The 14,528-nt window shown below is 42.8% G+C and overlaps 1 protein-coding gene across 2 annotated transcripts in view; it reads left to right on the top strand.

The window, feature by feature from the left end:
• The window catches only part of LOC115197215 (LHFPL tetraspan subfamily member 6 protein), a 70,250-nt gene extending 56,106 nt beyond the window's left edge, over window positions 1-14,144 (top strand). For both annotated transcript variants that reach the window (XM_029758541.1, XM_029758540.1), the window contains 2 exons: window positions 11,958-12,056; window positions 12,208-14,144. In XM_029758541.1, the coding sequence (XP_029614401.1) occupies window positions 11,958-12,056; window positions 12,208-12,326 (218 nt within the window). In that variant the 3' untranslated portion in view covers window positions 12,327-14,144. The remainder of the gene's footprint in view (window positions 1-11,957; window positions 12,057-12,207) is intronic.
• Window positions 14,145-14,528: the final 384 nt, after the last annotated feature.

Genomic DNA, 14,528 nt, shown 5'->3' with positions numbered 1-14,528 from the left:
GACTGGGTCAAAATTCACCCAGATCATTGTGGGAAGCTTGTGGAAGGCTACCCGAAACGTTTGACCCAGGTTAAACAATTTAAAGGCAAAGCTACCAAATACTAATTGAGTGTACGTAAACATCTGACCCACTGGGAATGTGATGAAAGAAATTAAAGCTGAAATAAATCATTCTCTCTACTATTATTCTGACATTTCATATTCTTAAAATAAATTGGTGATCCTAACTGACCTAAAACAGGGAATGTTTACTTGGATTAAATGTTAGGAATTGTGAAAAACTGAGTTTAGGTGTATTTGGCTAAGGTGTATGTAAACTTCTGACTTCAACTGTATATATACTGCTCAAAAAAATAAAGGGAACACTAAAATAACACATCCTAGATCTGAATGAATGAAATAATCTTATTAAATACTTTTTTCTTTACATAGTTGAATGTGCTATCAACAAAATCACACAAAAATAATCAATGGAAATCCAATTTATCAACCCATGGAGGTCTGGATTTGGAGTCACACTCAAAATTAAAGTGGAAAAACACACTACAGGCTGATCCAACTTTGATGTAATGTCCTTAAAACAAGTCAAAATGAGGCTCAGTAGTGTGTGTGGCCTCCACGTGCCTGTATGACCTCCCTACAACGCCTGGGCATGCTCCTGATGAGGTGGCGTGTGGTCTCCTGAGGGATCTCCTCCCAGACCTGGACTAAAGCATCCGCCAACTCCTGGACAGTCTGTGTTGCAACGTGGCGTTGGTGGATGGAGCGAGACATGATGTCCCAGATGTGCTCAATTGGATTCAGGTCTGGGGAACGGGCGGGCCAATCCATAGCATCAATGCCTTCCTCTTGCAGGAACTGCTGACACACTCCAGCCACATGAGGTCTAGCATTGTCTTGCATTAGGAGGAACCCAGGGCCAACCGCACCAGCATATGGTCTCACAAGGGGTCTGAGGATCTCATCTCGGTACCTAATGGCAGTCAGGCTACCTCTGGCGAGCACATGGAGGGCTGTGCGGCCCCCCAAAGAAATGCCACACCACACCATGACTGACCCACCGCCAAACCGGTCATGCTGGAGGATGTTGCAGGCAGCAGAACGTTCTCCACGGTGTCTCCAGACTCTGTCACGTCTGTCACATGTGCTCAGTGTGAACCTGCTTCATCTGTGAAGAGCACAGGGCGCCAGTGGCGAATTTGCCCATCTTGGTGTTCTCTGGCAAATGCCAAACGTCCTGCACGGTGTTGGGTTGTAAGCACAACCCCCACCTGTGGACGTCGGGCCCTCATACCACCCTCATGGAGTCTGTTTCTGACCGTTTGAGCAGACACATGCACATTTGTGGCCTGCTGGAGGTCATTTTGCAGGGCTCTGGCAGTGCTCCTCCTGCTCCTCCTTGCACAAAGGCGGAGGTAGCGGTCCTGCTCCTGGGTTGTTGCCCTCCTACGGCCTCCTCCACGTCTCTTGATGTACTGGCCTGTCTCCTGGTAGCGCCTCCATGCTCTGGACACTACGCTGACAGACACAACAAACCTTCTTGCCACAGCTCGCATTGATGTGCCATCCTGGATGAGCTGCACTACCTGAGCCACTTGTGTGGGATGTAGACTCCGTCTCATGCTACCACTAGAGTGAAAGCACCGCCAGCATTCAAAAGTGACCAAAACATCAGCCAGGAAGCATAAGAACTGAGAAGTGGTCAGTGGTCACCACCTGCCGAACCACTCCTTTATTGGGGGTGTCTTGCTAATTGCCTATAATTTCCACCTGTTGTCTATTCCATTTGAACAACAGCATGTGAAATTTATTGTCAATCAGTGTTGCTTCCTAAGTGGACAGTTTGATTTCACAGAAGTGTGATTGACTTGGAGTTACATTGTGTTGTTTAAGTGTTCCCTTTATTTTTTTGAGCAGTGTATTTACAAGCATTTCGCTACACTCGCATTAACATCTGCTAACCATGTGTATGTGACAAAATTTGATTTGATATGAAAAGGATATAAAGAAAGAGGAGCGGTCCTTACTGATGTGCAATTCCATTGAACAGAAAATAAGAACAATACAAGTGTATGGCTTTTTTTCTGTATTTTTAATCCTTGTAATGGCAGACTGTAAAGCCATACTTTTTCTCTTTTCTTGTGCCTCATGTATGTCAGCATCTGTTTTGAGTCCTAGAACCAGTAGGACTCCTCTTAGAGCTGTAGGCATCCCCACTCTTCTCCTTCTACCAATTTGTTGCTAGGTGTGGTGCTATTGGGAGCACTATCTGCAGTACCAGTCAAAAGTTTGGACACAGCTACTCATTCAAGAGTTTCTTTATTTTTACTATTTTCTACATTGTAGAATAATAGTGAATACTTCAAAACTATGAAATAACACATATGGAATCATGTAGTCACAAAAATGGGTTAAATAATTCAAATTAGCAACCCTTTGCCTTGATAGCAGCTTTGTACACACTTGGCATTCTCTCAACCAGCTTCACCTGCTTTTCATGATACTTATAGTTGTTAATTTAGCTACAAACTTTCTTTACCCAACCGTGGGACAGACTGTTTGTTCCCACACTCTGGACTCTGACTCTCTATTGGTTACACAGACCTTTGGCCTCCCATCGTATTCTAACCACCTCTCGCCGGCTTTGTATTCATGTTACCTGATGAAATTGCTGTACAATATGATCTTGCTACCATCTGATGCACATTCAGATATCATAAATCAGCACTGCAGCGCTCTCCCTGTCCTATGCCGTGCCTTGATTGTATTACTGTTGATGATATCTGGAAATGTGCATGTACACCCTGGCCCATCTACTGCTGCTTGCCCCAATTCTGACTTGTGCTCTGATATCTGCTTCACTGATTTCTGCTCTCGTAAAAGCCTGGGTTTTCTGCACGTTAACACTAGAAGCATATTACCTAAAATGGATCAATTTAAAGTGTGGGTTCAGAGCTCCAATCCAGATATCTTGGTCAGTACTGAGACGTGGTTAAGGAAGAGTGTTTTGAATACTGATATTAACCTTTCTGGTTATAACCTTTTTCAGCAAGACAGATCTTCCAAAGGTGGGGGAGTGGCAATCTTGTCTCCACCAAGTCTGTCCCCAAAGAATTTGATTTGCTGGTTTTAAGCATAAAACTTTCAAGTAGCTCTTTGTTGACTGTTGCTGGGCGCTATCATTCTCCAAAAGATTACACTAAGTCTGAATTTGTCCTGCTAGGTGACCTAAACTGGGACATGCTTAAACCATCTGACCAAGTCCTAAAGCAATGGGACTCCCTAAATCTTTCTCAGATTATTACCAATCCCACAAGGTATGAATCCAAACACCCAGAAAAGGCTACTCGCCTCGATGTTATCCTCACAAATAATCCTGATAGGTATCAGTCTGGTGTCTTCTGTAATAACCTTAGTGATCACAGCCTGTGTTCGTAATGGCTGCTCAGTGAAACGAACTGTCCTGATTTTTCATAGACGCTTGCAAAAAATGTTTAATGAGCAAGCTTTCCTTCATGAACTGGCCTCAGTAAAATGGTATAGAATCAACTTGATCCCCTCTGTCAAAAACGCTTGGACCTTCTTTTTTATATTTTCAGTGGTATTGTTAACAAACGTGCCCCCATCAAGAATTGCATTTGGCGAAAGGCTCGGCACACGCATACTCAGGCTGACTAGCTATCGTTCAGGCAAATGAGAAATACGTGCACTCAGGGTATCCGTTATTTTAAGGAGCAGTTCTCTCTCTGTGGGTCTAAGACCAAGATGTTCTGGAAAATGGTTAAAGACCTGGAGAATAAACCCTCCTCCTCACAGCTGCCCATGTCCCTTAATGTTGATGATGTGGTGGTTACTGACAAGAAGCACATGGCTGAGCTCTTTAATCACCACTTCATTAAGTCAGGATTCCTATTTGACTCAGCCATGCCTCCTTGCCCGTCCAACATTTCCTTATCTCCCACCCCTTCTAATGTGACTATCCCTGATGCTTCTCCCTCTTTTCCCCCTGCCAAGTTTCTCCCTGCAGACAGTCACTGAGTCCGAGGTGCTAAAGGAGCTCCTTAAACTTGACCCCCAAAAAACATCTGGGTCAGATGGTTTAGACCCTTCTTTAAGGTTGCTCCCACTATCATCGCCAAGCCCGTCTCTTCTTTCTGGGGAGGTTCCCATTGCAAGGAAGGATCAAGCTGATCCTAACTGTTATACGCCTATTTCTATTTTTCCCTGTTTATCAAAAGTGTTGATGGTTATGGATGTGTCACTGCAACCTTAAAGGTCCTCAATGATGTCACCATTGCCCTTGATTCTAAGCAATGTTGTGCTGCTATTTTTATTGACTTGGCCAAAGCTTTTGATACGGTAGACCATTCCATTCTTGTGGGCCGGCTAAGGAGTATTGGCGTCTCTGAGAGTCTTTGGTCTGGTTTGCTAACTACCTCTCGCAAAGAGTGCAGTGTATAAAGTCAGAAGATCTGCTGTCTCAGCCATTGGTTGTCACCAAGGCTCGATCCTAGTCCCCACGCTCTTCTCAATTTACATCAACAACACAGCTCAGCAGTTGGAAGCTCTCCTATCCATTTATATGCAGATGATAACGTCTTATACTCAGCTGGCCCCTCCCTGGATTTTGTGATAAATGCTCTACAACAAAGCTTTCTTAATGTCCAACAAGCTTTAACCTTGTTCCGAACACCTCCAAAACAAAGGTTATGTGGTTTTGTAAGAAGAATTCCCCTCTTCCAACAGGTGTTATTACTATCACTGAGGGTTCAGAGCTTGAGGTAGTCACCTCATACAAGTACTTGGGAGTATGGCTAAACGGTGCACTGTCCTTCTCTCAGCACGTATCAAAGCTGCAGGCTAAAGTTAAATCTAGACTTGGTTTCCTCTATCGTAATCGCTCCTCTTTCACCCCAGCTGCCAAAGTAACCCTGATTCAGATGACCATCCTACCCATGCTAGATTACGGAGACATCATTTATAGATCGGCAGCTAAGGGTGCTCTCGAGCGGCAAGATGTTCTTTACCATTCGGCCATCAGATTTGCCACCAATGCTCCTTAAAGGACACATCACTGCACTCTATACTCCTCTGTAAACTGGTCATCTCTGTATACCCGTCGCAAGACCCACTGGTTGATGCTTATTTATAAAACCCTCTTAGGCCTCACTCCCCCCTATCTGAGATATTTACTGCAGCCCTCATTCTCCACGTACTACACACGTTCTGCCAGTCACATTCTGTTAAAGGTCCCCAAAGCACATGCATCCCTGGGTTGCTCTTCTTTTCAGTTCGCTGCTGCTAGCGCCTGGAATGAACTGCAACAAACACTCAAACTGAACAGTTTTATCTCAATCTCTTCATTCAAAGACTCAATCATGGACACTCTTACTGACAGTTGTGGCTGCTTTGTGTGATGTATTGTTGTCTTTACCTTCTTGCCCTTTGTGCAGTTGTATGTGCCCAATAATGTTTGTACCTTGTTTTGTCCTGCTACCATGATGTGTTGCTACCATGTTGTTGTTATGTTGTGTTGCTACCATGCTGTGTTGTCATGTGTTGCTGCCTTGCTATGTTGTTGTCTTACACGGAACCAAAACCGGCTGCGCGCGTGCGCCATCGTACGCTAGCGTTCATACATTTATTTTGTCCCCCTACACCAAACACGATCACGACACGCAGGTTAAAATATCAAAACAAACTCTGAACCAATGACATTAATTTGGGGACAGGTCGAAAAGCATTAAACATGTATGGCAATTTAGCTAGTTAGCTTGCACTTGCTAGCTAATTTGTCCTATTTAGCCAACTTGCTGTTGCTAGTTAATTTGTCCTGGGATATAAACATTGGGTTGTTATTTTACCTGAAATGCACAAGGTCCTCTACTCCGACAATTAATCCACACATAAAACGGCCAACCGAATCGTTTCTAGTCATCTCTCCTCCTTTCAGGCTTTTTCATCTTTGAACTTATATGGTGATCGGCATCTAAACTTTCATAGTATTACCACAACGACCGGCAAAACAGTTCATCTTTCAATCACCCACGTGGGTATAACCAATGAGGAAATGGCACGTGGGTACCTGCTTCTATAAACCAATGAGGAGATGGGAGAGGCAGGACTTTCAGCGCAATCTGCGTCAGAAATAGAACGGAGTTCTATTATAGCCCTTGGCATCGCAGACGCTCGTTGGTGCGCGCGAGCAGTGTGGGTGCAATAATTGAATAACATGGATTTCAAAATGTATTTTGCGACGCACGCGACATGTCCAGTCTGGTCAGCATGTTAGGTCTCTCTTTATGTAGTGTTGGGTTGTCTCTTGTTGTGATGTGTGTTTTGTCCTATATTTATTTTGTATTTATGTTTTATTTTTAATCCCTGGCCCCCGTCCCCGCAGGAGGCCTTTTGCCTTTTGGTAGGCCGTCATTGTAAATAAGAATTTCTTCATAACTGACTTGCCTGGTTAAATAAAAATAATTAATTCATTAATAGTGGAAAGTTAAAATGTATTGTAAACCTGAATGGATGGACTGTAATTGCTGTTCAACAAATAATATAGTATGTTATTATGAGGGATAACTGTTTTGCCACACATAACTTCTGGCTGCGAGCAGTCTGAGTATTTGGTGCATGGAGACCAATGGAAGGTGGAGACAGTCTGTCAGAGAGGCTGAGGGTGGAGAGACAGAGTGTGCTGGCAGGAAGACGAACAAGACATGTATTGTCGAGCACATCACTTTACATGGGGTTCAAATGAGGAATGGGATTTTTTTATTATTTTATTTATTGTTTATTTAACCTTTATTTAACTAGGCAAGTCAGTTAACAACAAATTCTTATTTACAATGACAGCCTACCAAAAGGCAAAAGGCCTCCTGTGGGGATGGTTGCTGGGATAAAAAAAATAGGAAAAAATAGGACAAAACACACATCACGACAAGATACAACACTAAATAAAGAGAGGCCTAAGACAACAACATAGCATGGCAGCAACACATGACAACACAGCATGGTAGCAACACAACATGACAACAACATGGTAGCAACACAACATGGTAGCAGCACAAAAAATGGTACATATATTATTGGGCACAGAAAACAGCAGACAGGGCAATAAGGTAGAGACAATCAGCTGGAAACACTTATCATTCAACCTATAGAATGTTGTTTTACATTGTAGTTAAAAATATGTTTCTATAGATTTGCTTTTCAATTAAAGACAGCAGCATATAAAAATAATATATTGTATGTGTTAACGTAATTCAGCGTTTAGCTGCCATATTACACATGAAACTAAATAAACCATTGTCATCATCATTATTGAATCTTGGAGCGCTCTTTGCCATCTTCGCTCGAAACCAGTTGGGGTCACGTGACTCCCTGGACATAGCTAGCTAGCGTAGCTAACTGTGACTGTTAGCTAGCTAGCTAGCTATGTTAACCAAGTGCTTTCTTGCCTAGTCTTAGCTAGGCTATCGATGTTTTACAAACAAAAACCCTAGCTAGCTCAATTAGCTACCTAATATCACATAGGCTAGATCCTAAACGTATTGACTTAACTGTTAGAGAAAAGGTAACTAGCTAACATTAGCTAAGATAACTATCTAGCTAGCTAACCTTAACATTAGCTGACGTTAACGAATACACTTTGACAACAACCATGACCAGTCTGGAAATGAAGCTAGCTACAATGTCACAAACTAATTAGCAACTGCGACAAAATAAAATAGCTTCAAATACCTATTTTGAACGTATTGTTATCCTCTTCGGCTGGCTTCCACTGTTAACCAACTGACTGACTCTCACAACGACCATTGGAAAGTCAGGCGCCGAGGCAGGCTCGAGCTGCAAGGCCAACGGCTCAAGCAGCAAAGGACACCGCTGCGGGATCATGTGTTTTTGGTAAAGCTCCCTATTAAGGATATTTCAGCAAGCATTGATGTTGGCAATTTACAATGCATGTATGCTGCTGTTTGCTATGTTGAAAATTACAATCACATATTTGTAAAACAGACAGGAAATAGTAGCCTATTGTTGACTTAGTGATGTGTGGTCTCAATGTTCAGGTTCAGCAAAAAAATTGCCATCCTACCTTGGGTTATGACAAATAAACACTATGGCAAAGTTACACAGTTGGTGATATAATTAATAATTTACCCAGTTTAGATAGACGGTTTTATTTTCTTCTGTTTTCTCAGAATGCGCTGGCAGCCCATAGCTACTGTCACAAGTTCCATGCAGGAAAATGTTCGATGTCTCATAAATATGTGTGCAAAAATAATAAATGTGACATTATGCAGACACTTTTAATCAAACCCACAATCATGACGTGTCGACCGCCAAGATTTTTTCCATTGACTGTCATGGTCGTTATTTATTTTGCTATTTTAATAGGCTATAGACTAAATTTCTAACAGTTTAATAGGCTATTGGAATAATTCAACATGCATGGTTGTAGGCTGCATTACTCATTCCAGAAATAAGTCTCTCCCTGTTGCAGCATGTTAAAGACACCCCTCAGCTCCCAGCTGTGCCCTGGACACCATATGTGAATTGATTGCCCCCCATCTATCTTCAGAGTTCGTTCTGTTAGGTGACCTAAACTGGGATATGCTTAACACCCCGGCTGTCCTGCAATCTAAGCTAGATGCCCTCAATCTCACACAAATCATCAAGGAACCCACCAGGTACAACCCTAAATCTGTAAAAATGGGCACCCTCTTAGATATTATCCTGACCAACTTGCCCTCCAAATACACCTCTGCTGTTTTCAGTCAGGATCTCAGCGATCACTACCTCATTGCCTGCATCCGTTATGGGTCCGCGGTCAAACGACCACCCCTCATCACTGTTAAACACTCCCTAAAATACTTCTGCGAGCAGGCATTTCCAATTGACCTGGCCGGGGTATCCAGGAAGGATATTGACCTCATCTCGTCAGTAGAGGATGCCTGGTTGTTCTTTAAAAGTAATTTCCTCACCATCTTAAATAAGCATGCCCCTTTAAATTTTGTTTTAACTAAGAATAGATATAGCCCTTGGTTCACTCCAGACCTGACTGCCCTTGACCAGCACAAAAACATCCTGCGGCGTGCTGCACTAGCATCGAATAGTCCACTCGATATGCAACTTTTCAGGGAAGTCAGGAACCAATACACACAGTCAGTTAGGAAATCAAAGGCTAGCTTTTTCAAACAGACATTTGCATCCTGCAGCACTAATTCCAGAAAGTTCTGGGACACTGTAAAGTCCATGGAGAATAAGAGCACCTCCTCTCAGCTGCCCACTGCACTGAGGCTAGGAAACACTGTCACCACCGATAAATCCACGATAATCAAGAATTTCAATAAGCATTTCTCTACGGCTGGCCATGCTTTCCTCCTGGCTACCCCAACCCCGGCCAACAGCTCCGCACCCCCCGCAGCTACTTGCCCAAGCCTCCAATTGCTCTTAAACTAAACGCATGCTCTTCAACCGATCACTGCCCACACCCGCACGCACGACTAGCATCACTACTCTGGACGGTTCCGACTTAGAATATGTGGACAACTACATATACCTAGGTGTCTGGCTAGACTGTAAACTCTCCTTCCAGACTCATATTAAGGATCTCCAATCCAAAATTAAATCTAGAATGAGCTTCCTATTTCGCAACCAAGCCTCCTTCACTCACGCTGCCAAACATACCCTCGTAAAACTGACTATCCTACCAATCCTCGACTTCGGCAATGTCATTTACAAAATAGCCTCCAAAACTCTACTCAGCAAACTAGATGGAGTCTATCACAGTGCCATCCGTTTTGTCACCAAAGCCCCATATTCCACCCACCACTGCAACCTGTATGCCCTCGTCGGCTGGCCCTCGCTACATATTCGTCGCCAGACCCACTGGCTCCAGGTCATCTGTAAGTCTTTGCTAGGTAAAGCTCGGCCTTATCTCAGCTCACTGGTCACCATAACAACACCCACCCGTAGCACGCGCTCCAGCAGGTATATCTCACTGGTCATCCCCAAAGCCAACACCTCCTTTGGCTGCCTTTCCTTCCAGTTCTCTGCTGCCAATGACTGGAATGAATTGCAAAAATTGCTGAAGTTGGAGACTTATATCTCCCTCACTAACTTTAAGCATCAGCTATCTGAGCAGCTCACAGATCACTGCACCTGTACATAGCCCATCTGCTGTACAGATCTTATGTTGCTCCTTTGCACCCCAGTATCTCTACTTGCACATTCGTCTTCTGCACATCGATCACTCCAGTATCTAATTGGTGTATTGTAATTACTTCGCTACCATGGCCTATTTATTGCCTAACCTTATCTTCTCATACCTTATCTTATCTTCTCAAATCTTCTCATTTATTGCCTTCCCTTATCTTCTCATTTGCACACACTGTATATAGTGTGGCAAACCTCTTCAAAGTTAGGAGCGTTTGTCACAAATTAAGTGGGAAACTGTCACCAAAGTCAGCCCAGAATTAAAGTTATTTCGAACATGACAGTACCTGTGTGTTTGTTTCTCTGTCCTGGTCCACCCAGGCCGCAGGTAAGGTCAAGGATAGCAGGGTTCGGTACACAAATCTGGTTCTTGGTAGGTCCAGGTCTAAACGCCAACAGGTAAGTCCAAAACAGTCCAGCTCGTACACGGTAAATCCAGTCAATGTAGATTGTCTCTTTCTCTATGGTTCATAGATCCTTCCCGCCCTCTCTCTCGCTTCCTGGTTTTTCTTGACCCTTTATCTGTGGGTCGGCTCCACCTTCTGAGGGTTCCCCTTGCTTCTGAGAATTGTAGTTTTGGCAGTCGGCCATTTTGTGATCTGTAGTTCTGATCGGGGTGACCATTTTAGTGATAAGGCAGAGCCCGTTTACTAGTTCTGCCCTCACATATCTGCCATTTATCACTCGACCCCCTTCTTTGCCACAATAGAGTTTCTTCAACTGTATTATTGACTGTATGTTTTGTTTATTCCATGTGTAACTCTGTGTTGTTGTATGTGTTGAATTGCTTTATTCTTGGCCAGGTCGCAGTTGTAAATGAGAACTTGTTCTCAACTAGCCTACCTGCTTAATTAAAGGTGAAATAAATTAAAGTTTAGTGAACAGTTTGAAGGTTTGGTTGTAGGGTCGAGCGACTCAGACAGAGGAGGGCTGTCGACAGCGCGCCACCTGTTCTATACTGAGATCAGCGAGCTGTCGGTAGGAAGTCTCTCTTGGAAACAGCAAGGGCTTGACGTTTGAACACACTTACTGCCGAGAGGGCAGCTGTTCTCGAGAGTCGTCAGGCAGTTCTCTTTCCAAGACTATTCTAAGGGGTGTAGGCTGTATACAGTACACCTGCCTGCCCAGATAAAGACTCAACTCAAAGGAACTCAAAGGAAGGAATGAACTCTTGAAAGTTGTGAAGTGTGAGGATTGGAACGAACGTGGTGACAAATATCTGTTCAACGTTTATTCTGAGAGCAAACATAGACATCTTAGAAGTCTTATATAGAAGTCTGGGATTAAATTTAGAAGTCATAAATGTTACTGCATGAAGTGAGGGGGAAAGGGACAGTCAGCATTGAGATGGAAAGTTTAAAATATGATTAACTTAAGGTTTTAGGTCAGTGAATGAGATCAATATGAGCGAGAGAGTTCCCAGGGGAGAGGGATGATGATGGGAACCCAGTGTGTGCATGTGTGTGTGTACGTGTGTCTGTTGGTGCTCGGGTGTCTCATTACATAATGAAGGGTGATAAAATGAGGTGAAATATGTAAGCTCTTGATGAAAGTGCCATCTCAGGAATGTTATCTTTTGTGGTATCTTTCTAGCTTCAGTACATCAAAAGTGGTTTTGAATAATGCAAGCTGCACTATTCACTGTATTATGTACTGTCTGAGTTTGTTATGACTTAGAACATGCATGCTGTAAAGCATTTCTAATGATGTTCTCTCTCTCTCTCTCTCTGTGTGTACAGCGTTGCTGATTGGGTCGGGGTGTGCGCTCTACCCTCTAGGTTGGGACAGTGACGAAGTCCGACAGACCTGCAGCAATAGATCCAAACAGTTTGAGCTTGGTATGGGTCAAACATCTATACACAGTCACATCCACACAAGAACACCATCATATTCAAGTCACAAGTTGATAATCAACAAGTCATTCAAATTGGTCACAGCTCATATTATGGTATGTTGGCTCTGATTCTAATTCACTGTGTGTGTGTCCAGGTTCTTGTGAGATTGGCTGGGCGTTCTACTGTACCGGAGCAGGGGCAGCAGCAGCCATGATGTTATGCACCTGGATGGCCTGCTTCGCTGGAAAGAGACAGAAGCCGTACCCCTACTGATGTCATCAAGGCAGGACAGCCACAGAGACCATGATGACCACCTCCCCCAACACCCCCAAGAGACTCAGAGCAAAGGAGAAAATCAGGGGGACAGAGTCTGTGGGCGCATTCGACATTGCAGCTGACTTTAAAGGCGAGTCGAGACTGATCTACAAATCACCATCATAAATAACTACTCAATATTATTTGTCGATCGTTCAGTCAGTCAGTCACAATTTACCCATGGAACATCACAATTTTGATGCTCTTGAACACGGCCTGTATGCCATAGGCTAGTTATGCACTCTGTCATCATAATTGAAGCAGAGTAGACGAGCGGACCACCTTGTGGTGCATTTGATACTGAGGCAGAAAATAATACAACACAATACAACATATTTGCAATTACACTCCATTGTCCAACAGAGCACTTCAAAAGAGTGGAGTCTACATACTTTGTATTAATTGACAGCAAGAACAACATCAACTGTTTCTATCTCTATTTTCCTTGGGTTGTATGGTTGCTTCTCTTTTCCTCCTTTATTCTATTCTGTCATGTCCCTGTACTATAACTTTGTGGTAACTGAAGTAGTGGCACAACCAGTGGTAAAGAGATATTAAATTACTATACTTTTGATATTACTTTGTTATTGTATTTTACATCCTGTATTTAATAAATATTTTATGTACCCCCACATTGGCCTAGTATTGCCTTATTAAAGACCCATAAAGGTCCGTAAAAAGCAAATTCTCGTGGCATCGATATGAGTCCGAAACATTTATTGTAGCGACAAAATGTACTACAAAGTGTAAATAGGATAATTTTGGTCATAAAGTCAGTCTTGTCCAAAAGGGAGATTTGCAAGATTAAAGGAAAAAATATGTCACATAATGAAGGAGAGAAGAGTTTTCCTTGGGTTGGGTTTATTTAAATCCTGCCCACATGCCCACAGCTGGCAGCACCCAAGTAATCATCAATTTGGAACGCAGCTGCACGCAACCTGATACAATGGTCAATTTGGTTTGCCATTCAATATCCTTATGGGGCTAGTTAGGGACCATCAGTAAATAATGCAATGTACATGGGACAATGTTTTAAAAGGTCAATAGCTCCAAATTTCAATGACTTAAAAATCTCAAACCAACTATAAATTGGAGAAATTCATATACAAATATTGAAAGCAATATTGAAAGCTAGAAGACGTGCAACATGACAATATTGAACCATACACTGTGTCATTTATTTGTCCCTAACTAGAGCCAGAGATAGGCTATCTAATGTCAAACAAACTTTGTCACTGTGGTACACCAGTTGGTTGAAGCTAATTGGTGAAATACGTTTGCACTAGCTAGCCTAGACTTCAACACTCAAGACCTGGTTAGACTGTTTCAAGTTATCTAGAAGGTTGAGTGACTAACTGTGTACTGTTTTGGCAGAGTGATTATGCACACATGAGACACCCACATTAAACCACCACTCCAAAACAACTCTTGTTTGGCTTCAGTCATGACCGCTGCGTTTCTTAATGTCAAAGCCGAATAACGAGGCCAAAAGTTCAGCCCCCCCCCCTTTAAATATATAAACTCTTACTGGTATCTTGCAATCATTTTTAACTGTTATCATGTCAGTAACTATTTACAGTATAGCTATAAACAGGGAATGTTGAAGTCCCTAATCAGGTATCTCTGTCATATGTTTGTGTTTGTGTATGATGTACAGTATATTGTATTATATAACATTACATTTGAATGAAACACAATAGATTGTCTTATTTGACCCTGTTTTGTAAATAAATGTTAAATAATTCCTTAATAAATATTCACAAACCTTTCAGAAGTGGAGAAGTTGTAGCTCCACTTAATCTGAATTGAAGCACTTGGCATGAGACTATTGGTCTTTCTTGAAACCTTAACAGCAATTTGTTTCTCATCTGTTCAGATTATTGGTCAATCAATCAATCAATTAAATGTATTTATAAAGCCCTTCTTATATCAGCTGATGTCACAAAGTGCTGTACAGAAACCCAGCCTAAAACCCCAAACAGCAAGCAATGCAGGTGTAGAAGCACGGTGGCTAGGAAAAACTCCCCAGAAAGGCCAGAACCTAGGAAGAAACCTAGAGAGGATCCAGGCTTTGAGGGGTGGCCAGTCCTCTTCTGGCTGTGCCGGGTGGAAATTATAACAGAACATGGCTAAGATGTTCAAACGTTCATAGATGACCAG

Source organism: Salmo trutta, chromosome 7, assembly GCF_901001165.1.
Source record: "Salmo trutta chromosome 7, fSalTru1.1, whole genome shotgun sequence".
Lineage (NCBI taxonomy): Eukaryota > Metazoa > Chordata > Actinopteri > Salmoniformes > Salmonidae > Salmo > Salmo trutta.
Note: the sequence above shows the minus strand (reverse complement) of the source record. Positions and strands in the feature narration are given on the sequence as shown.